The sequence below is a fragment of the Amblyraja radiata genome, chromosome 9, assembly GCF_010909765.2.
Source record: "Amblyraja radiata isolate CabotCenter1 chromosome 9, sAmbRad1.1.pri, whole genome shotgun sequence".
NCBI lineage: Eukaryota > Metazoa > Chordata > Chondrichthyes > Rajiformes > Rajidae > Amblyraja > Amblyraja radiata.
The window spans coordinates 15,671,183-15,696,728 of record NC_045964.1 but is presented as its reverse complement, the minus strand read 5'-3'; the positions used below and the strand labels follow the sequence as shown (position 1 = coordinate 15,696,728).

Genomic DNA, 25,546 nt, shown 5'->3' with positions numbered 1-25,546 from the left:
CCACTGCACCACCGTACTGCCCCCCTGCGCTACCATGCTGCCCTGGCTGATGGGATTTGACTCAGATAAGTGCAGAGAGTTGGGAAGTTAAAGCAGGCCGGGATATACACAGTGGAACGAGCTGCCAGGCAAAGCTGTTGAGGCTGGTACAATTACAATGTTTAAAAGGCATTTGGACACATACATGGAGTGGAAAGATTTAGAGGGATATGAGCCAAATGAAGGCAAAGAGGACTAGTTTACGTTGACATCTTGGTTGGCACGGACAAGTTGGCTGAAGTGCTTCTAAAAATATGCATGAAACATCATAGATTGGCACACAATGAAAATTAAATAACTACAAATAATGGGAATCTGAAATAAAAGTGCTGGAGTTCCTCAGAAATGTCTGGGAAAAGTGAAACAGAGTTAATGGTTCAAGTCGAAGAACATCTATTCCTCAAACTGAAATGTTGTCTTTATTTCTCTTTGCACAGATGCTGTTGAACTTGCCAAGTGTTTTCACGGTTTCTGCTTTTATCATCCTAGCCCATTGCTGCAGTCTGTTCCAAAGAAGAAATGAATGATGAGTGTGTACATAATGAGCAGCTGATATGAAATTGCACCATCACTTGAAAAAAGTGTCAATCCCCAAGAGTCAATAATGTACTAATATCTTAAATCATAAAGTTCCAGATCTTTCGTGGTGAGTCTGCAAATATTACAGAGGAACTTTAGTCCAGCTCCCCACACAGCCAGCATTAAGTAGCACAAGCTCATCTGGGATTCTGTGCAGCGTTTTGTAACATCATTAACCTTATCATTCAGATTGTACAGATGCTTTTCAAAAGGCTTTCTGTAACTTAACATTACAGAAGGCCACATCATTTAAACTGAAAGCATTTTTGAAATTAAGAAATTTGTGATAAATTGATTTGAATGGATTGAGTCATGGGCTTGGCCTGTGGAAAATCAATCTTTCAGAGTGCAAGGCATTTATTTGTAGGTTGTAATTAATCAAATGGATTATACCTCCAAGAAAACCACCTCAAAGCAGCCAGCAAAACAAGACTGCAAAAAGTTGCCTGGAGGCAGCTTAAGCCCATGTCCCACTGTGCGAGGTAATTCAAGAGTTCTCCCGAGTTTTTAAAAAATCGAACTCGTGGTAAGTACGCAGAATGTACGTCACGGGTACGTCGGAGCTTGGAACGTCTCTTAGCGGCCTGTAACGCTAACTGCAGGTACTCGGGAAACGCGGTAAGCTCGTGAAATGTTTTCAACAGTGTGAAAAATGTCCACGAGAGCCCCGAGTATCGACGAACGGCTATTACCGTAATTCTCCGAGTTCGAATCAGGGGAAACTCGGGAGAACTCTTGTATTACCTCATACAGTGGGACAGGCCCTGTACATAGCTCAGTGTGTGCTTTACATAGCTTGGAGAGGTGCTGCACCTACATGGGACAATTTCATGACGAAGAAAAAATAAATGCATGTTGCCTGAAGGTACCTGCTAAATGTTGGTTCTAAATCCTATTGTAAAAAAAGCCTAAGCTCAAAGCAACAGGAGACTAGGACACATTTGCAATGAATCAGAGAAGAAACCACTAATATTAACCACATTGTACTTTAATTTCTGGATCTCCCGCCATGAAATGCTTTACTTAAATATTTTCATCACTTGGTCCTCTTCTAGTAACCTCTATTAAATTCCACTTTCAATCAGCTTTATTGATTATGACGCAATACAAAATTTGGCCTCTTATATTAATTCCATTTCCCAACAGAGATGTAACATTAATCCCATTTTAAAAGATTTCTTACTTCCCCTGATCCATTGCGAGTTATTTTATTTTATTAACTCTAGCTTGATTCTTTCTTCCACTTACCTACACTACGGCATAATTTACAGTATCTAGCTGACTTATCACCATGCCTTTAGGATGTGGCAGGAAACCTGGGGAAACCAATGCAGACAAGGGTAGGATGTGCAAACTGGGAACCAACAGTACCCAAGTCCAAGACTGAACCAAGGTCATTGGAGCTGTGGGGCAGCAGCTCTACTAACTGAGGTCATGTACCTTTCTTAAAAGTCAGCAATTTCCATTCTAGGTATCCATCTTTCACACACCCAACCATAAAGCAACCAGAAAGAAAGCCATTCCTTCTCTCCAGAGATGCTGTCTGTCCCGCTGAGTTACTCCAACATTTTGTGTTTATCTTCGGTTTAAACCAGCATCTGCAGTTCCTTCCTACACATAAAGTAACCATCTTCTAAATTAAATACACCATGCAAATGCAAAGTGTCGGCTTTCACTGCTAGCATGTTTAGTTACTCTAACTCAGTCTGAAGAAGCAAAAGTGTCCTTTTTGGATATGGTGACAGATGTAGAATCAATTATATATATCATTTCAGGGGAGCTGTGCTGTCGATCTAAATCTTTAGTAACAAACCTCTTATTATTAGGCGTCAATGCATTATCTCGATTTGCCTTGATGGGTTAGTATTGCGAATGGAAATTGCATGCCTCTCCATTTGAATGGTAATGGAAACCATTTTAATTGTGCTTCAGGGTCGAAAAGAAGGAAGAAAGCAGACGTTCCTGCGGGAAGGATATGGGAGACATGGCAAGGAATATACTTTTCCTGACAAGAGGAAGAATGTTTAATTGTCATATGCACCAGGATCAGAACAATGAACTTGTTCCTTGCTGCAACTTAACAGGCCCACTAACACAACAATATAACAAATAAATAAGCAATAAGCAAAAATATAATAAATTATCAATTAAAGGCAATCAGACCATTATAGTGCAAGCCAAAGTACAAAGTGCAATCTAATACTAAGTCAATAATAGCATGGCCGTCCGAAGGGGGGGGGGGCAATGGGTGCGGTCGCACCACCTTTTTTCCAGAGTTAAAAAAAATCCCGAAAAAAAATAATAGAAATTGGAGCGCATTCAGTGTTTCCACTTTGAAATAAATTATCCGAAATTCTGGTTCCGGCCCACGGGATGATTTGGGAGAAAACTTTTGCGACCATCCGCACCTGTGCAGTTTGGGGAAGCCGGTGCCGCAGTAGCGACGCAACATGACGCCGTCTCTCCCCGCGTGCACAGTGGGCCCGGGCGGGATCGGCTCACCACCATATTCTCGCCTCGTGTCCAGTCTGGGTGAGTCAGTGGGGCCGTGGAATATCGCATTGCAGGAGGGGGAGTCTGTTTCTTTTTATCGGGGGAGTCTGTTTCTTTTTATCGGGGGTGTCAAACTGCCCCTCCCGGTCCATCGCCTCCATCCGCCTGGTCAGCCTGGTGTCCAGGGAGCGGGTCCGCTGCCGGCGGTCCGGGGAAACCGTTCTCCCGTTGCCGGACGGGAGCGGGAACGATTGAATCTGAACCCAGTCCTGACAGTGGCCATGACCCGACACCAGGCGCCGCTCCGGCCAGGCCCTCGCTTCGCCCCCCCCCCGCTGGGCCCACGCCTCTCTTCATCCCCCAGTCGGCTCCTCGCCTTGGCCCTCGTCTCCGCCCCCCTCTGCCCGCCACGGGCCCTTTAACGCTGCGTGGGAGGGAGAGAGAGAAGGGGGAATGTGAGAGGGGGGGAGGGAGATAGAGAGAGGGAAAGAGGACGAGGGGGGGGGGAGAGAAATGGAGGGGAGTGAGGGAAAGAAGGAGGGGGAGAAGGAAAGGGGGATTATCTTTAGTGAGATTGCAAAATTAAGGTAGATTTTCTTCTCCATATGAATAATATCGAACAATTGGAACTGCTTTCTTGATAACAATACTGAAAAATATGAATTCCATAGTTTGCAACTTTCTTTTTGCATCATGTTTTTAATATAATTTGAATATAATTAAGCGGGCCCTGGACCCCAGCTATGAGGGGCTTCGCGCTCGTGATGTTTGTAATTCTTCGCGCTCGTGATTTTTGTAATCCTGTCATGCCACCCCCCTTTTTCAAAAGCTTCGTACGGGCCTGAATAGTTTGTTGGTGAGGTCAGGATGAGTTAGGATTGTGTAGGGTGGTTTAATAGTGTGATAATTGATGGGATGAAGCTGCTCTCAAACCTGCTGGTAATGGCTCTTAGGCTCCTGTGCCTTCTGCTGATGGTAGTCACAAGATGAGAGAACAGTCAGGGTGGTGTGGGAACATTAGGAGAATTCCCCAGGCCATACTCTGGGTACAAGGATGAAAAATGTTTTGGGAAATTATTTTTTTTCATTTATTATAATTCAAAAAGGCTATTCTGCAGACACCCTTACTTGAAAAGAGGGAGGAAGAAGAGGGGAAATGGAAGATACAATCAATGAGAGGATGAAAAAAACTAATGGAGCTCAGAAATCCTCAGAGCTGCAGGTCTGTGGAGCGACCAGCTGCGGGCGGCGGCGCTGAACTTAACATCGGGAGCCTGGGATCTCACGACGAGATCGCCAGTTGTGGAGCTCCAACCGGCGCGGCCTTGTTGGCTTCGGAAGCCGCGGCCTCCAGTGCGGAAGCAGCCGTTCCAGGGTTCCCAGGCCGCTGGGAGGACTCTCCCGACGCCGGAGCAACATCACCCGGCGAGAACGGCCAGGAACATCGGGCCTCCGTAGAGACAACTGTGGAGGCCTCAATAGGCCCGACTATGGGTGAACTGGGGTTGGGGACTGGACTTTGTGCCTTCCCTCATGGTGGGAGCCATTGTGGGGGGATGTTCTATGTGTTTAAGACTCTCATTGGTGTTATATCTGTATTCTTTTTTTGTGTGCTGCAAAATGGCAAAAAGCATTTCACTTCACTACACCTGGGTGTATGTGAATGTGACTAATAAAATACCTTTGATTGATACCTTTGAAATGTGAATATACAAGTAACAGGAGAATAGATAAACAAATCTTGAGGTATAATAAGAAATTAGTATTCTGACTTCGAGGCATTCCGTCAGAACCCCCTGGACGATAGCCCCATTTGTTCATGACCTATGATATGATATGACTCATTGACGGAGCGGATTAAATATTATTCAGAACAAATATAACCAATTCAGAATGAACTGTATGCATTTCAGACCCTAACTACATCCCACCAACAATAATGTTTCTTTGTAGTGTAATGTCAAAAGACGGGAGGCTAGGTTGGTGCAGAGCCAAGTCCCACATGCAGGAAGGCAATAAACTAGGTTAAAGAATGCTTGTTGTGGAATAAATACTGGGTAATGCAGAGAAGAACCTTCCTGTACGTTGAAATATTCCATCAACCTCTAACTGAAGCCATAATTAACTTATTTTGTCATTCATTTTTCAGGATATGGGTATTACTGGCAGGACTCACATAGCTGATTGTGCATCCATAATTCATGTTGACATTGCTGCCTCCTTGAGCTGCTGCAGTCTTTCTGGTGAAGATACCCCCAGCACACTGTTGTGGAGGAAGATCTAGGATTTAAACCCAGTGCACATGAGGAATCGGTGATGTATTTCTAAATCGGGATTGTGTGAAATTGGGAGAAAACACTGCAGGTGGTGGTGCTTGCCTGTGCCTGCTGTGCCTCTCCTTGGTGGTAGAAGGTTTGGAAAATGCTGTAAAAGTAGCAGATAACCACAGTCTGTGTTGAAGATAATGGGATATGCATTCTCAGAATTTGTCAGCTACCAAATTATTGATCACAACAAGGTGCCCTGCCACCATTTACCATTACAGAAGTTGCCAGCTTGACATCGCTGAAATATAAAACACAGCTTTGCAAGTGGAACCAAAGGGTTATAGATATTACTAAGGCACATCCGCACATGAGGTAGCCAATGATTATTCAATGGTAGACAAAAATGCTGGAGGAACTCAGCGTGTGAGGCAGCATCTATGGAGCGAAGGTACAGGCAACGTTTTGAGTCGAGTCGAGACCCTTCTTCAGATTTACACTTAATGATTATTCAATAATAAGCTCTGTGTGAAAAATGTCAGGGAACTTGTGGGAAAATAATATTGGATTGTAATTGATGAGCTGGAGGAGCTTAACATTAAGTATGAATAAGCAGAGATGTAACGCCAAAGGCCAATTTGTTAATTGGAAGAGCCCGAACAAGAAGCCGAACTGTCCTGTGATATATTCCTCCTGATAAAATGCCAGGAATTCCGCATGGAGCTGCGGCCAATTCGCTATGTATGTGCTTCCACTTCGCTATGTATGTGCTTCCACGTTCAAGATTCCCTGAATGTTCTCGCATTGTGGAAGTTTTAAACTTGTTGAGAAGCAACAAGAGGTACAGAAGGCTGATGTCCCACACCACTGGGTTCAGGAACAGATATTTTTTTATACCCATCAGGTTCTTGAATCAACCACACAACCCTAACCTTGGTAATGGAATACTGCAGACCCTCTTGCACTACCCCAGACTTATTTTCTGATTCTATTTTTGCACTATAATGTCTTGTTTATTTCAGGACCTTTTCTTTTCACTGTACTGCAGAATTTATGTCTAAAATTAATGTCTAATTTATGTTTAACGTTTAATTGATGTCTAATATCAGTCTAATTTATGTCGAATATATGTCTAATTTATGTATAATTTATGTATAATTTATGTATAATTTATGTATAATTTATGTATAATATTTAATTTGTGTCAAATTTATGTCTAATTAGTCTAATATGTCTAATTTATAATTTATGTATAATTTATTTCTAAATTATGTCTAATATGTGTTTAATTTGTGTCTAATTGTCTAATTTGTGTCTAATTTATGTCTAATTTATATCTAATATATGTCAAATAAATATCTAATATATACCTAATTTATATCTATATCTAATATGTCTAATTTATGTCTAATTGATGGTCTCAGCGGATCAACGGACAAGCCCTATGCCAGGCCATCAAAGAAACATTAAAGAAGAGGAAAGACCCCATTTGGTCTCCCAAATAACCGATTAGACAGATGCAGAGGGGGGTGGTTCTGGGACGCCAGAATGCACCGCTGAGCCTACTGGAGACGCCGTGGGTTCAATCAGCGAAACGTCGATGAAAGTAGGTGCCCACTTGATAACCCCAATGACGTGTCTGCCTAGCCTTTCTCAACATCGGAGGAGCATCGGTGAGTGCAGAAGGCTCCCATCACCATCGGGAGTAAATTGATATTTGGCACTTTGGACTTTTAACATCTAGTCCTGTGTATTTGTAAACTAATAATATGCCTAATATATGTTTCAGGGTCAGTAGGGGCGCTGCAAGCCGGCAGCCCTGCCAGCAGCGTGCCAGTTTTTTTCTACTTTTATTGTTTTTTGAGTATGTTTAAATGTATGTTTTTAATGTTTCTCTGTGTGTCTTGTGTGGGGGTGGTGTGGGGTGGTAAGGGGGAAACTGCTTCCATCGCCTCCTCCACGGAGAGGCGACTTTTTCCATGTCGCCTCCCCCGTGGCCTAACATCGAGGATTGGTGTGGCCTTTCCCGGAGACGCACCCGGGGCTTCAGCTGCGGGCACAGCGAGGACGCTTTCAGCGCGGAGCGGGCGAGCCCTCGTCGGAGCTCGCCGGAGGGGAGCGCTCCGTTCTCTGGCCCACGGCAGCCTGAAGCCGGGCTCTGCGGAGCTCCAGCACGCGCGGCGTCCTGGGCCTGGGACCTGGGAGGAGAAGAGGAAGAGCTCCGACAAATTTTGTGCCTTCCACCACAGTGATGAATGCTGTGGTAGATGTCTGTGTTAAATTTTTATTGTGTTTTTATGTGTTCTTTTTCATTGTACCGCTGCTGGCAAATTAATTTCACTTGCACTTTATGTGCAATGTGACGAATAAAACTGATTGTGATTGTGATTGTGATTTATGTCTAATTTATGTATAATCTATGTTTTGTGCGTTAGTTGAGTCTAGGAGCCTATGATACTGAGTATGATACTGCAGGCAATATTTCTTATTGAACATATACCTCATCGTACTTTAGCACAAGCAGATAAATTCGACTTGACTTGTTCTTTTCCTTACTTATTTCCTATCTACACTCCCTTGTTGGACTCTTCAAATGAACCCTTCAAACAAATCTATGGTCTTAATCATTTGAACTGTTGCAAGAGAATGGATTTTCGATGACTAATTTCCAAACGTTTAATTAAGGTTAATTAAACGTTTTTTCACTCTTTTCAGCCCACATATGTTTTAAGTATATTATCATTGAATCATTGACTGATACAGGCCCTTCACACCATTGAGTTCACACTGAGCATTGATCACCTGCTCAACTAGTTCTATGTTATTCCACCTTCTCATCCACTCCCTACATCTTGGGGAAATTTACAGTGGTCATTTAATGTCCAACCCCGTACCTCTTTGGTATGCTGGAGGAAACTGGAGCACCTGGAGGAAACCCACAAAGTCACAGGGAGAACATGCAAACTCCACACAGTCAGCACCCGAGGTCAGGATCAAACCTGGATCTCTGGTGCTGTGTGGCAGCAGCTCTACCAGCAGCTTACCAAGTGCACCACGTATTATTTCATATGTACTTTTAATTTTTATTTGTTATTAAATTTTGAATGTGCTGCACAACTTTGAAAGTTGGTTTTGCTGGCTGAGACACTTTTGCTGAGTGAAGCTTGCTTTGAATCCCCCAGTGTGCTGGTACTGACACACACCAGGTCCAACTCATCACAGAAGACCAGGTTGGCACTCTGCAGGAAGTACACTGCAGGGGATCCATAAGGTCAGGCTTAACATGGAGGTCAGCAGCAAATTTTGGAGGATTACTTCTTCAGGGTTTTCTTGTTCCATCAGCTCAGCTGCTCTCCTATCATGAAAGTGTTATAAGTCAACCTCATAGTTCATTTGCATCTAAGCTCATTCTTTTCAAAAGGCTGAACAGTATCAAATATTCCCTCTGCTTTCTAATCTTGCCGTTGACTTTAAAATAAGGTAGTGAGTTTTGTGGCAGATGTGATACAATTTAAAAACATGCTGGCAAGCCCATACATTGAAGAGAATGTGAGAAGCTATGTTGGGGAAGTCCAGAACAAGGGGTCACAGTTTAAGGATAAAGGGGAAGTCTTTTAGGACCGAGATGAGAAAAACATTTTTCACACAGAGAGTGGTGAATCTCTGGAATTCTCTGCCACAGAATGTAGTTGAGGCCAGTTCATTGACTATATTTAAGAGAGAGTTAGATGTGGCCCTTGTGGCTAAAGGGATCAGGGGGTATGGAGAGAAGGCAGGTACAGGATACTGAGTTGGATGATCAGACATGATCATATTGAATGGCGGTGCAGGCTCGAAGGGCCGAATGGCCTACTCCTGCATCTATTTTCTATGTTTCTATGTTTCTAAGGACAGAAGCAGAATTAGGCCATTTGGCTCCGTGTGCCTGTTCCATCATTGATAAAATCAATGTTTGCCTTCAACTAGGCACTATGTAACCCTATGTCCCTTAACCAAATATCCAAATCATTTATCTCTAACTTGAATATATTCAGTGACTGAGCCCTCCTTGATAGTGAATTCCAAAGATTCACAGCTCTTTAGGCGAATGAAGTGGTAAGGGCAATAGTGTTTCCTAAGTTCTACCTGGTTACTGGACCCCATGAGGAGTCCAACGTGGGATTGTAATTGGGGGAAAAACTCAGGAAAAGAGAGATTTCCTCATCTCTCTTATGTTAGGGTATGGGAAAGATGCATTGCTGGAGCAACTCTCTCAGTCACTCCATCAGCAAAACTACCTTGCACCACCCGACAACACAACTTTTTCACTCCCAACTCTGTAGCTTGCTTCTGATCACTGCATGGCAAGATCTCACATCACCGATCACACGGTGCAGCAAGATCTATTGGCCACTGCCCATCACTCAGAGTGGAATCGCCAGGTTACTACTGACCACATGCAGTAAGAACATCCTATCCATTAGACATGGCACGTTATCCAGATCGCTGCTCATCAAATGCAGGGTGATCCCCAGATCACAACCAATCAAACAGCAATATACCCAGATTACTACGCTATATCCTGCAGTGAAGGATCAGCTGGCAACACACAGTAAGTTGTCACAGCAAAATCCCAATCATTTTACACAATGACAGATACAATCACCTTCCTCATAGCAAATCCCAAGCATCATCCCGTGAATTAATGAATTCCATATAGTTCCATGTTGCATGAACACTGAGTACTCAATTGTTCCAGACATCTAGTTCTCTTCGACGTAATAATCTTCATCTTAGATTATGAGAACGCTTTGATCATAATTATTTCACAAACCATGTATTCAGCACTGCTGTGCTATTGCCCGTTAAAGCACGGGTGCAAAACAAGTCTATTGGCACAAATTAGGCTTTTTGTTTACAATTATTTACAAATTAGGCTTTTTGTAGACAATGCAACATTGTGCAGTTAAACAGTTAAATCTTTAAGCAGTTAAACAGACTCGAGTCTTCAAAGCAGTAAATCTAATATCTAATATCTTGCAACCACATATTTACTGTTAAACCACTTGTGCAATAACACCAGGATAAGTGCTCAATCAAGAAAATCAAGCCCAAAGCCAAAGTAGTATCTAAACTACCTATACGCACTTATGTTCTAGGGCAATAACTAACTTCTTGTTCAGTAATAAGTTATCTACATGTTAACAAACACACAAGCTAAATGTTTAACCCAATCCTAATGCCACATGAGAATCTAAAATGCCTTTACACACTTAAGCTATGGGACAACAAAAACTAGGCGTGTTGATGGCAGTATATCAAATGGGCAGCTCCCCTCACTGGTAATTTGTTGAATTAGGCCCACGATATCTCGGGAGGCACAACAGTTAGTTCTGGCGTCCCAGAGCCACCCCCCTTAAAACCTTCTCTCACCACTTATGCTACCAGTATGCACTACTAAGCAGCTAACTACTGTATGTAAAGGGCCTGTCCCACGATCATGTGACTCCATGCGGCAAGCCCGACCTAAAGGGCCTGTCACACGAGCATGTGACTCCATGCGGCAAGCGCGACCTAACGTGGTCGCTTGAGCCGTACGGCTCGCGGGGCCGGTCCCACTTCAATCGCCGGAGCCATATGGAGTTGTGCGGAGCTGGTCCCGCCATCGCGCGGGGCTCCAAAAAACTGACCGTGTTCAAAAATTCCTCGCGGCAACGGCCTGCCGGCCCGCAGCCGCCTCGACGCCGTACGCACCGCCTCGACGCCGTACGTCACGTGCAAACTTCCCGCAGACATCGCTCGAAATTCATGTCACTCACTCGACCTCCGCGCGGCCCCCGCTTCTGGTTTGGTCGCGCTTGCCGCATGCAGTCGCATGCTCGTGGGACAAGCCCTTTAGTATCTACTACGTAAAATAAACTACAGATGGTTGATGCAACACTCAAACAAATGCACATCAATTTCCTTTAAACTTTTCCCCCCTCACCTTAAATCTACCAGGTGGCACAGTGGGGCAGTGATAGAGTTCTGCCTTACAGCGCCAGAGGCCTCAGTCGAATACTGGTGCTGTCTGCGCAGAGTTTGCACATTCTCCCTGTAGGTTTTCTCTGGGTACTCTGGTTTCCTCCCACATTCCTAAGACCTATCGGTTTGCAGGTTTACAGTTCTGTAGCTTCTGTGAATTGCTGTTAATATGTAGGATGCAAAACTGCAATAACATAGAACTAGTGTACAGATGATTGTTGGTCAGTGCAGAATCGGTGCCCATTGCCACGCTATATCTCTAAACTAAACTAAATTATGCCCTTCAGTGCTTGTCATTTCCAACCTGGGAATAAAGACTCTTGCTATCTACCCTATCTACGCCTCTCATCATTTAATTTACTTATATCAGATCACCCTCAATTTCCAACATTCCGCAGAAAACATTTCAAGTTGGTCCAACCTCTCCTTATAGCTAGTACTTGCTAGTCCAGGCAAAATCGTGGTGAAACTCGTCTCCACCCTTTCCAAAGCCTCCGCTTGCTTTCTGCAATGCGGCAATCAGAACTGCACACAATGCTCCAAATGTGGCTGGACCAGTTTTAGGGGAAATGGAACCTTGTTGCACAGTGAGTGAACAAGAACCATTCAAACTGCTGACATAATTTGAGGGAGCATTATGTTGCTAAACCAACCTGCCGAGGAGAAGAAAATAAAGCAGCAGACATTAAGATGCTCTACTCTGGGTTACTGTGATTTTCAATTTAGACTTTAGACTTTAGAGATACAGCACGGAAACAGACCCTCCAGGCCCACCGAGTCTGCACCGACCAGCAATCCCCCCGTACACTAGCACTATCCTACACACTAAGGACAATTTCCAATTTTACCGCAGCCACCTGGGAATAAAGACTCTCGCTATCTACCCTATCTATGCCTCTCATCATTTAATTTACTCATATCCGGTCACCCTCAATTTCCAACATTTCACAGAAAACATTTCAGGAAACCGGAGCACCCGGAAAAAACCCACGCTGTCACAGGGAGAATGTACAAACTCCATACACACAGCGCTCATTGTCAGGATCGAACCCAGGTCTGTGGAGCTGTAAAAGTGCAGCAACCCTACCGCTGCACCACTAAAGGAGGAGCGTGATGTCTAAAGGGCCTGTCCCACCATGCAGCGAGCACGACCTAACGTGGTCGCTTCAGCCGTACGGCCTCGCGGGGCCGGTCCCACTTCGATCGCCGGAGCCGTATGGAGTTGTGCGGGGCTGGTCCCGACATCGCGCGGGACTCCGAAAAACTGACACTATCCAAAAATTCCAAGCAGCAACGGCCTGTCGGCGCACGCAGCGTCTTGACGGCGTACGCCTGGAGCGTGGCGTTGCTCGATGATGTCACCGCCCGGCGTGCCGTTGCGTGATTACGTAACCGCCCTACGCCGTGCGACGTCCAAATTCAGTCAGCCCGCCTCCTGCCCAGCTGATTGGTGAGTATGATATCGGGACCAGCCCCGCACAACTCCAGATGGCTCCGCGGTTGGAAGTGGGACCGGCCCCGCGAGGCCGTACGCCTCAAGCCACCATATTTGGTCGCGCTAGACGCATGCAATCGCATGCTGGTGGGACAGGCCCTTAAGGAGGGAATTTAGCAGGCCGTTGTGGGAACTGTTGCCAGTGATGTGTAATGGTGTTTCTTGATCAATGACACATTTCAATGAAGAACATGGTGCTATGCCTGCCTGGCAATGAAAAAAGAAGTTAGCTTTCCTGCCTCTCTATTTCCCTGCATATGATACCACATAAAACATGTGGGTTGAGAAGATATTTGCATCCACATAATACCTTATCACTTTGACACATCTCAAATTACTGCAAACAATGAAATGCCTACATAATTATAGCTGTTATCGGTGCACAGACAGAAATCGCTACATGTTGAACTTAAAATATCTACCTCCCTACGGAACTGGAGGAAAGGGGAGAATTATGTTCCATTCAGCAAACTGTTGTGATATGGCATGTTCTCCACAAAGTGTTCCTGGAAACAGATTTAATAGGAGCTTTAAAAAAAAAAAGCCACTTGCAAGGAAACATTTGGAAGGCTAGAGAGTGGAACTAATTAGACAGTTCTTTAAACAGCCGGCATGGTGAAATTGGATAGTTACATCCTGAACTGTTATTTAGACAATTAACACCAAGTATATTTCTTGATTAGGCAATCCTTTAAACAGGCATAGAGTTTAGTTTTCTAAAGCAGGGGTCTTGACAATGTGACTCCCAGTCCTCAGATACAACTGTATATTAAGATTGGATTAGGAAAGAACTGTGCCTGTGTGAACCACCTTGTGTGGAAACAAATACCTGTTTATAGAGGGCAAGCAGTGGAGATGGTTACAATGCTGCTTGGAACTGAGGTAGTAAGATGGGGAGAAACTCTTCCCTCTTATGGGGAAATCCAGAAGAAAGGCTGATGGAGGATAGGGAGGTGGAATTTCTTTGACGACTTGGGTGGTTTATGGATGTAGCCAGAAGGTAGGCCTTCATCTACAGGACACTGGAAACTGGAGCTCCTTCCCCCAAAAGCTTTAGTTTTTAGAGATACAGCATGGAAACAGGCTTTCCGGCCCACCCAGACCAGTGTACATCCTTACACTAGTTCTATCCTACACGCTAGGGACAATTTACAGAAGCCAATTAACCTGCAAACCTGCACATTTTTGGAATGTGGGAGGAAACCAGAACACCCACAAGGTCATGGGGAGAACGTACAAACTCCGTAAAGACAGCACCCGAGGTCAGGATCAAACCCGGGTCTCTGGCGCTGTGAGGCAGCAACTCTACTGCTGTGCCATCAAGCGGCGTTTTAAACACACATCACTAAAGTTGTTGAGACTCTACAAGAAGCAGGTGTATGGGTAGTTCCAGAGGGCAGTTAAATAGATTTATATTAAATAAGGTTATGGAGGGTAATATGACATATGATGAAAGAATGGGTCGACTAGGCTTGTATTCACTGGAATTTAGAAGGATGAGCAGGAATCTTATAGAAACATATAAAATTCTTAAAGGATTGGACAGGCTAGATGCAGGAAACATGTTCCCAATGTTGGGGAAGTCCAGAACCAGGGGCTATTTAGGACTGAGATGTGGAAAAACTTCTTCACCCAGAGAGTTGTGAATCTGTGCAATTCTCTGCCATTCAAGGCAGTGGAGGCCAATTCACTGGATGTTATCAAGAGAGAGTTGGATTTAGCTTGGGACTAAAGGACACAAGGGATATGGGAAAATAGCAGGAACAGAGTACTGATTTAACATGATCAGCCATGATCATATTGAATGGCGGTGCTGGCTCGAAGGGCCAAATGGCCTACTCCTGCACCTATTTTTCCCATGTTTCTATGTTTCTATATATGTGAGTTGGGATATAGGTCTGTTATATAACCAATCAAGGTGTACCTGAGATGGTGGGGACTTCATCCTATAGTTACCACCTGCGTTACTAATCTTGGAATTCACCATTCTCTACTGCAACAGCTTCATCTGCCCTGAAGTGACGTCTCAGATAAGTTTCCCAGTCAGCATCGATAGTGCCGTAGATGAGATGATCAAGATCTTCACCAAGCACAAATTTCACCAACAATCTGACCTGGAACAACCACATTGAAGCTATGGCCAAGAAAGCACGCCTCTACTTCCTCAGAAGACTAGGAACGTTCAACATGTCTCCTATGAATCTTACCAACTTCGGCAGATGCGCCATAGAAAACATCCTATCGGGATGCATCACAGCTTGGTCTGGCGACTGTTCTGCCTATGAACAGTAATAAATTGCAGAGGTGTGGATCAGTCCATCACTACAAACCACCCACGGCCCCAATCGACCATCTACTCCCCTTGGGAAAAGCAACCAACATGATCATTTACACCTGGTCATTCCTTCTTCTCCCCTCTCTCGTCAGGCAGAAGATAGAAAAGCTTGAAACTACATACCAGCAGACTCAGGAACAGCTATTAATTGCCCTGCTGTAATCAGACTACTCAATTGTCCTCTCACTAGCTGAAGGTGTTGTCCCAATCACCCAACCAAGCTCATTGCACTTTTTTAAATCTGCACTTTCTCTGTAACTGCAACGCTGTAACTCTGTAATGCTATATTTTGCACTCTGGTATATTTCTCTTCGCACTGCCTGTTGAACGGGTGTGGCTTGATTGTACTCATGTATAGTATGACTTGACTGGATAGCATGCGAACAGAGTTCTTCAATATAAGTAAACCGGTCAATAATAATAAACCAAACCAAAACCAAACTAAGTGGAGAAAGATTACAGGGCTCTGAAATGCAAGATTCTTGTGCAAGATTCACAAAAGATAGTGTGCAGCTTAAGCAAGTAATTAGGAAAGCTAACAGGATGTTATTGTTATTGCTCGGGGAAGGAATCCAGAAGTGTAGAGGTTATGGTCCATTTCTGTAGCACACTGGTGAGATTACATCTGGTATAAATTATTGGTCTCCTTCCTTAAGGCAGTAAATGATTACAAATGATTTCTGGAATAGTCAGGGTTTCTTACCTGGTCAATCCCCTCTGCACCTTCTCCATGCATTTCCCATTCTGCGGTGACCTGATCCGAGTACAATATGGCAGCTTAATCTGAACTGAATGGTTTTTCCCAGGGTGGGGGAATCTAAAATTAGTGATCATAGCTTTAAGATGAATGTGGATTTTTTTTAAAGGAGACGAGAGGGGCAACTTTTTCATGCAGACGATGCAGGGAATGTGGTACAAGCTGCTAGATGATGTGGTAGTGGCGGGTACAATTGCAATGTTTAAAAGACATTTAGATAGTACATGGATAGGAAATGTTTTGAGGGATGTGAGCTCAAGGGAACTAGCACAGGTAAGCAACTTGGTCAACATGGATCAGTTGGGTCAAAAGGCTTGTCTCTATGCTGGATACATCTATGACTCCATGACACCATGAAGCCAACTAACCAGTGGCACTCTAACCTTCAGCCACGTGATGCTTAAACCCTGGAATGATCACCACAACTCCCCCACTCCTTAAACCCTAATATCGCAAGACCAACTTTTACCTCACAGTGTTTCCAAGGAATGCCTGCGATACATTATTGCTTCAAAAAGTCAATACATGTATGCAAATTGTTGGTATTACCGTGACATAAATGATACTGCCTCAATGTTCTTGTTGTGCAATATGTTTATAATCCAGTAAGTGGTGTATAATAGTTTGCCAGAAGATTATTCATGAAGACCATGTGATACTAACGAAGCTTCATTGAGAAATTCCTTCTGGCATGACAGCATTTCTGGTAAACAAATGTCAGATATGGAAATTAGCTTTTTAAAGTGAAAATAGGAACAAAGTTACTGCTTCTAAAATTTCTTAAACTGCCCCCTCCACCCCTGAGCTCCACCATCCTGTGATGTCTTACCCAAGCAGCCATTCTTGTTTCACCTGCTGTGCCTGGGGTTATCGATCAATTCTTGCATCAGCTCCAGCTTAAAACCCTCATATTCCATGCTGACATCTTCAGGGCGGCAAGGTGGCGCCGCGGTAGAGTTGCTACCTTACGGCGCCAGGGACCCAGGTTCGATCCTGACCACGGGTGCTGTCTGCACGGAGTTTGTACGTTCTCCCCGTGACCACATGGGTTTTCTCCGGGCGCTCCGGTTTCCTCCCACACTCCAAAGACGTACAGGTTTGTAAGTTAATTGGCTTCAGTATAAATTGTCCTTTGTGTGTAGGCTTGTGTTAATGTGCGGGTATGGCTGGTCAGCGCGGACTCGGTGGGCCGAAGGGCCTGTTTCCGCACTGTATCTCTAAACTAAATTAAACTAAACAGAAGGGGACAGGGAGAGGAATCGGGAGCTGACAGTGTTGATCTGGGTGAGGGAAAGCATCCCAGCACAACCCCAACAGATGAGTCCCTGCTGGTTTGTCTGCGAGACCGCTCAGTGTGAAAAGGAACAAAAACGCAGAAAAGAAAATCCAAATGAAGGAAACAAGGTTCTGAAATCATTTAGCAATGAAAAGCCTCTAAAGGGGAAGTTCTTAATCAAATGGCAATTGTCTCATGAGAAAGCCTCTGGCTTCACATTAAGAAGCACACTTGAGGCATTCCAATTCACTCCAGAACATGCACCTGTCCAAATCAATGTGGCTCAGTGCCCAGCTTGTACTTTCATTTCACTTTGAATTATGGCCTCCACTAATGCAGCAATTATTCTAAAACTGAACATCATGGCAAGGATTCTGTACTGCAGCTGCAATTCTCAGCATTTGCCTCAGCTTAACTTTTGCACTCTCCCTGGCCACAACACCCCTCAGCAGTCTTGGCAATCCCACATATGTCCTGCAGAAACAATCACCTAATGCGCACTCCATTACATTCCCATTCATCACACACACTCACCTGCTACACCAAAGATAGACACAACATGCTGGAAAACAGTAACTCAGCGGTACAAGCAGCATCTATGGAGAGAAGGAATGGATGATGTTTCGGGTTGAGACCCTTCTTCAGACTTGTTTCTCTCCAGAGATGCTGCCTGTCCCACTGAGAAACTCCAGCATTTTGTGTCTATCCTCAATGTAAACCAGCATCTGCAGTTCCTTCCCACACATTTTACCCGCTGCACCATATGTCAAATATTGCCCAAGCATGATGTATGAGAAGAATTGTTTCATACAACATATTTCTTTTCAGCACTCCCTGAAGCACATTCGAGCTATCAGAGTACCATATGTAATATCTACAGTATGGTAATGCTGGAAACATCTTCAGCAAATGTACATAGAGTAAGCTCACATAAAAGGGAAGTGACAAAACTAATGTGTTTTTGGTGATCTGTATGAGGAATAGATATTGGCAGAATGTAACACTAAATACATTGTTCGTCAAATACCACAGTATAATGCCCCAGAGATAGGGCCAACTTGCGTCAACACTACTGAAGCATCCCTCGCACTGCACTGGATTGTCAGTCATGTTATTTTGTGCTGAAGTTACTGGAGTGTTCTGCAGTATCAGAGGAAAAAAGGTGCTCCCATCTGAAACGCAACGAACACACAGAAAGATCTATCGCACTGGCACTGAATGTTTGCCTGTCCAGTTCACATGAACCAACACCATTTGTTCACAAATCCAGAATCCATATCACACTGACGCTTCAAGTGAACTATAAACAATATCTTGACTAAAATAATAAAACCAGCCACATACATACATCACAGCACATTGGCAATCTATAGGCATCAACACAACACCATGAAACCCAACAACATGGAGTCCTTCATAAAACCCACTACATCCCCCTCAGTTAAGAACTCCACAGTGACTGCAACATACAGGTCCCATCACAGGTTCAACAATAAAACTTCCAGTCGAATGACCTCCCTATTCAGCCCTTCACTAACCTAACAACACTGTCTTCACCAAACGACATAATCTGACCACACCATGAAATCTAACATAGTGACTGCAAAGTATAACCCAACATCATAAGACCCACCACAACAGCCCCATTGTCAAACCATTACCAACTGATCCCCGGAGAAGGAACGCGTCAATCGTTCCATCCGACGAAACAATAGACAATAGGTGCAGGAGTGGGCCATTCGGCCCTTCGAGCCAGCACCGCCATTCACTGAGATCATGGCTGATCATCCACACCCTAGGATGCACAACATCGAGCCCAGGATCTAACTTATCAGAATGATCTCTGCAAGAGAACACAAATTGCTGATCTTGTTCTAAAACACCCATCACAAAGATATGGAATCCATCACACTGATCCCTCCATTGAATCACACTGACCGTACTAGAAAATCCTAACCCTCTGAGTCCACCATTTTAACATGCAGTAACCCCAGCACGGAACCCACACCGCACCAAGTCTAGAATAAAACCCTCTGCACTGATCACCTCATCAAACCCATTCCAGTGGCCCCAACATTACAAGCATGACAGTGACACCATCATGAAGCCACACTAAACCACCTCAGCACCAAACACACCGCAGACTCACAATAAAGCAGACTGGTGGACAAACTGGGGGACTTGGGACTTCCACACTCCACCTGCATGTGGATAAATAGCTTCCTGTCGGGTCGCAGCCAGAGAGTCAGAGTGGGCCATCACACATCCACGGCCCTCAGCCTCAGTACCGGCTCTCCACAGGGCTGCGTGCTGAGCCCCCTGCTCTACACCATCTACACACATGACTGCATCCCCGCCCACCACAGCAACACCATTGTTAAATTTGCGGATGACACTACGGTGGTGGGACTCATCTCCGGGGGGGACGAGTACGCCTACCGGGATGAGGTGGAGCAGCTGACAGTGTGGTGTGGAGAAAATAACCTGCTCCTTAACACCTTAAAGACCAAGGAGATAATAATAGACTTCAGGAAGAATAAAACGGACATGGTACCATTAATTATCGGAGGGGACTGTGTGGAGAGGGTGGCGGATTTCCGCTTCCTGGGAATCCATATTGAGGAGGACCTGACGTGGAGCGTGAACACCTCTGCGCTGCTGAAAAAGGTCCAGCAGAGACTGCACTTCCTGAGGGTGCTCAGGAAGAATAACATCACTCAGAGACTGCTGCTGTCCTTTTATCGGTGCTCCATTGAGAGCCTCCTAACATACTGTGTATGCGTATGGTACACCAGCTGCACAGCGGCTCAGAGGAAAGCGCTCCAGAGGGCCATTGACAACGCCCAGAGGATTGTCGGATGCCCTCTCCTTACCTTGGAGGACTTACACAGTTCCCGCTGCATCAAAAAATCCCAGAGTATTATAAAGGACATTTCCCACCCCGGACACTCCCTGTTTGAACTGTTACCGTCAGGCAGACGGTACAGATCTACAAGGACAAGGACAAACAGACTTAAAAACAGTTTTTACCCCACTGCTATAAAGGCACTAAATGTAGCCGCCAAGGAACGCAGGGGCGATACATACTAAGAGACTGTGAAATCGACAGAAGGATGTAGGGCTGGGTGTTTATGCGTGCTATTTTTATGATATTTATTTTAGTTGTTTATCTTTTAAATATTTTACTTTGTATGTATCGTTAGCTTTAGAAATGTTTGAATGGTGCACTGACTGGCTGACATTTTACAATTTCGTTGTACATGGTTCATGTTACAATGACAATAAAGAAACTATTCTATTCTATTCTTAACATTGACTCCACTACGGAGCCCACCAAGTGTGTCCGGGTCCGGGTGGAGTCCGCTTTTCGGAGCTCCCGCAACGCGACTTCTCCAGCCCGTGTCGCGGGGTTGGAACGACCCGGAGCGGGGCCGTACATCGCCCGGCGCGGCTTAATGGCCGCGGGACAGTCCAGCGCCCGACGGGGGCTGCAACTTTGTGACTTTTGGGCCTGGAGCGGGGCCGTACATCGCCCGGCGCGGCCTAAAATGGCCGTGGGACTTATCATCGCCCGCCTGGGGCTTCAACATCGGGAGAAAAATGGAGAGCAGGGGAGAGAAAAGACTTTGCCTTCCATCACAGTGAGGAGGAGATTCACTGTGATGGATGTTTGTGTAAATTGAATTGTTTGTATGTCTTGTAAGAATTGTCTCTGGTTGTATGGCTGTGGAAACTAAGTTTCGATTCAGCCTCATTGAGGTTCAAATGACATGTAATAAATATTCTATTCTAAAAAAAAAAATTTTTTTTAAAAGTGGATCCCGTAATGAAACTCACCATGTTGAAGCCACTATGAAACCTGGTACAGAAACTCATCCAAAGACCTCGACTAGACTTAATCCAAAATAGAAAACCATCACTCTGAACTCACCATTAAGTGCAAAAAACAAACCCCATCCAAACACCTTCTCACTGATCTAGCAGTGATCCCACTATCAAGAACCAACACCGACCCCACAGTCAAACTGAAACCTATGATAATTATATCATAAAGCCGCACCATTCCAACTCCACTATTTAGGTTTCCACTCCACAACATTACATTTTCTACCCTAACCCAACCTTAATGCTCCCATCTCATTGAATCCTCCATGAAATCTATCACATTGACTCCACCACAAAGACCCTGACATAAAGCCTGCTATGCTGACCCAACAAAACTCACCAAAGTAGAGCTATAAACCTCAGCTACATTTTCCTCATTGTAATACCATCAAAGCACCGACCCCCTAAAACTTCATCAGTCTTACTATATCCTTACTATACAAGTCGGTCCAGCATGCAGTCCAGTCCCACACATCCCACGATAAAAACCACCATGATATAGGACCATCCACACTGACCGCAGCAGAAATTCCACCTCAACGACGCCATCAGAAAATTCTGCCATCACAAAACCAATATAAAACTCAACACACTGAGCCCAGTACAAAGCCCAAACCCAGACTCCATCACACTGACCCCGACACACTGACCACATCACACTGACCCCAACACACTGACCCCAACACACTGACCCCGACACACTGACCCCGACACACTGACCCCGACACACTGACCCCGACACACTGACCCCGACACAGTGACCCCGACACAGTGACCCCAACACACTGACCCCAACACACTGACCCCGACACATTGACCCCAACACACTGACCCCGACACACTGACCCCGACACAGTGACCCCGACACACTGACCCCATCACACTGACCAACACACTGACCCCAACACACTGACCCCGACACAGTGACCCCGACAAACTGACCCCGACACACTGACCCCAACACACTGACCCCAACACACTGACCCCAACACACTGACCCCAACACACTGACCCCGACACATTGACCCCAACACACTGACCCCAACACACTGACCCCGACACAGTGACCCCGACACACTGACCCCATCACACTGACACCAACACACTGACCCCGACACAGTGACCCCGACACACTGACCCCGACACACTGACCCCTACACATTTACCCCATCACACTGACCAACACACTGACCCCGACACACTGACCCCGACACACTGACCCCGACACACTGACCCCGACACATTGACCCCGACACATTGACCCCGACACATTGACCCCGACACACTGACCCCGACACACTGACCCCGACACACTGACCCCGACACACTGACCCCGACACACTGACCCCGACACACCGACCCCGACACACCGACCCCAACACACTGACCCAAACACATTGACCCCAACACAGTGACCCCAACACACCGACCCCAACACACTGACCCCAACACACTGACCCCAACACACTGACCCCAACACACTGACCCCAACACAATGACCACAACACACTGACCACAACACACTGACCCCAACACACTGACCCCAACACACTGACCCCAACACACTGACCCCAACACACTGACCCCGACACACAGACCGCAACATACAACCCAATACACTGACCCCATCAAATCCCCTTCTCCTCTCTGATCCCACCATACAACCCGAACCACACTGACTTTACAGAACTTCCATTAAAATTACCCAGCACATAATTCCATCATTTTATATCGATCCCGGCTGCCCATTCTATTTAACCCCAGCCTAGTAGCTCTGCCATGGGACCCTATTCACAATGATATCATCATCCCGCCTCACTGTCCTTACAAAAGCAATCCAGACAGACCCTTACATAAAATCTCACCGCATTTCTGCTCACCGCACCGACTCCACTGCAAAATACTTCTTTCCGTGCCCTGCCATTCTAGCCCCGTCTTTTATTAGAAACATAGAAAATAGGTGCAGGAGGAGGCCATTTGGCCCTTTTGAGCCAGCACCGCCATTCATTGTGGTCATGGCTGATCATCCACAATCAGTAACCCATGCCTGCCTTCTCCCCATATCCCTTGATTGCGCTAGCCCCTAGAGCTCTATCTAACTCTCTTTTAAATTCATCCAGTGAAATGGCCTCCACTGCCTTCTGTGGCAGAGAATTCCTCAAATTCACAACTCTCTGGGTGAAAAAGTTTTTTCCCCATCTCAGTTTTAAATGGCCTCCCCTTTATTCTTAGGCTGCGTCCCCTGGTTCTGGACTCCCCCAACATTGGGAACATTTTTCCTACATCTAGCTTGTCCAGTCCTTTTATAATTTTACATGTTTCTATAAAATACCCTCTCATCCTTCTAAATTCCAGTGTACGCAAGCCCAATCTTTCCAATCTTTCCTCATATGACAGTCCCACCATCCCAGGGATAAATCTCATGAACCTTCGCTGCATTGCCTCAATAGCAAGGATGTCCTTCCTCGAATTAGGAGACCAAAACTGCACTCAATACTCCAGATGTGGTCTCACCAGGGCTCTGTACAACTGCAGAAGGACCTCTTTACTCCTATACTCGTTAATTCTCTCGTTATGAAGACCAACATTCCATTAGCTTTCTTCACTGCCTGCAGTACCTGCATGGTTACTTTCAGTAACTGGTGTACAAGGACACCCAGGTCTCGTTGCACTTCCATTTTTCCTAATCTGACACCATTTAGATAATAATCTGCCTCCTTGTTCTTGCCGCCAAAGTGGATAACCTTACATTTATCTACATTATACTGCATCTGCCATGCATCTGCCCACTCACTCAACCTGTCCAAGTCAGCCTGCATCCTCCTCGCATATTCTTCGCAGTTCACACTGCCACCCATCTTTGAGTCATCTGTAAATTTGATGGTGTTACTTTTAATCCCATCATCTAAATCAATATATATTGTAAATAGTTGTGGCCCCAGCACCGAGCCTTGCGGCACTCCACTCGCCACTGCCTGCCATTCTGACAGGAACCCGTTTGTTTCGTGTCTGCCAACCAATTCTCTATCCATGTCAATACCCTACCCCCAATACCATGTGCTGTCATTTTGCCCACTAATCTCCTGTGTGGGACCTTATCATATGCTTTCTGAAAGCCCAGATACGACCGGCCGCGCGATATAGCGGAGCGGTGCTGTTGACTTACCCAGGAAAAGGAGCAGGTAAGACATGAGGAAACGGGGACGGATTGCCCCCGGCGATGAGCCCATGCCTTCGCCAGAGCCGCGGCGGAGAGTGTTCCCTCTCGCGTTCAGCCCGGTACTCGCTCTGCCTTCTAACTCGGGGCTGGATGTTTGTTGATCTGTGCCAACGGAGCGACGCCTGGTACCGTTGTCACTGGCGGAGCTCCACACATAGACTCCTTTTCCAAAGCGAAATCGTCTGCCCTGCTTTAATTTAATCTGGCCAAAGAGAAGAAAAAAAAAACCTCTCTCAATCAGAGCTGCAGTGATTCGTCATCTTACTCAGCCCCAACGTTTGACAGACATTGGATGTGAATTAAGCACTTGTATCAATGACCCTCTTGTATTGAAACTGCGGAGCGAGTTTGTACAGCACACACACACTCACCACTCTGCCTTCAATGTTGTACCGAAGGAGCAGATCCTGGCTGTGTTCTGTGTTGCTGATGCACGCTCATACCAAGTCAATTAAACAGTCATATTCAACCAAAGCGCCACATTGAAATGGACCAGTCTCTCTCACACAGTCACCCTGCATTACATGCTACCATGAAACCCATTTGCAATTGTGTACTTGCTGTCGCGACCTCGGCAAGTCTGAGCGCGTTTTAAAAGCAACCGATATACTGAATTCTCGTTACCTGTGGCAATGGAGGAACAAAAATATCCAACGTCTTACCACAGTAGACAGAGAGAGTGCTTCCTTGGGCGAAACCAGACACAGTCACTTGGAAATCGAATTTGGGATTGCTCTGAGATTGGCGAGGACATGGGGAAGCGAGGTTGGTGTGACAAGTGGGTCGCGGGCAGACGGGGCTGTGTGTGTGAATAGTATTGCACGGTCCGATTAGCCCGACCTACCCAAATACATGGATACACTGTCTGCTTCGATGTGACACTTGTCTTCAGCTCCCAGTCTGGTCCTGACTACTGATGCCAGTGTGAAAGAGCAGATTGAAAGCCCGGCTAGACACACTTCCCAAGTCGCCAATGTGAGAAAATACTCTTTGAGAAAATACTCTCCTTTTAAACTGGAGTTCAAGAATAAACGCCGACTGCTTGTTCTCCCAGTAGAACAAGACTGCCTCCCCTTTAAACTGGCGCTGAGCACTTGACTTTAGACTTTAGAGATACAACGCGGAAACAGATCCCTTCGGCCCGCCGAATCGGCGCTGGCCAGTGATCACCCCGTATAATGGCACTATCCTACACACTAG

General features: G+C 45.5%; 1 protein-coding gene across 4 annotated transcripts in view; it reads right to left on the bottom strand.

Annotated features, from left to right (window-relative positions):
* Positions 1-25,176, bottom strand: part of ltk (leukocyte receptor tyrosine kinase) — a 168,450-nt gene extending 143,274 nt beyond the window's left edge. For 2 of the 4 annotated variants that reach the window (XM_033026773.1, XM_033026778.1), the window contains exons 1-2: positions 25,009-25,163; positions 24,293-24,548 (exon numbers count right to left, since the gene is read on the bottom strand). In XM_033026773.1, coding sequence (XP_032882664.1) covers positions 24,293-24,356 — 64 coding nt within the window. In that variant the 5' untranslated portion in view covers positions 24,357-24,548; positions 25,009-25,163. Of the gene's footprint in view, positions 1-24,292; positions 24,549-24,717; positions 24,871-24,970 lie in introns of those variants that run through there. The other 2 variants (XM_033026776.1, XM_033026777.1) reach the window with 2 other exon arrangements.
* Between the last annotated feature and the right edge of the window lie 370 nt (positions 25,177-25,546).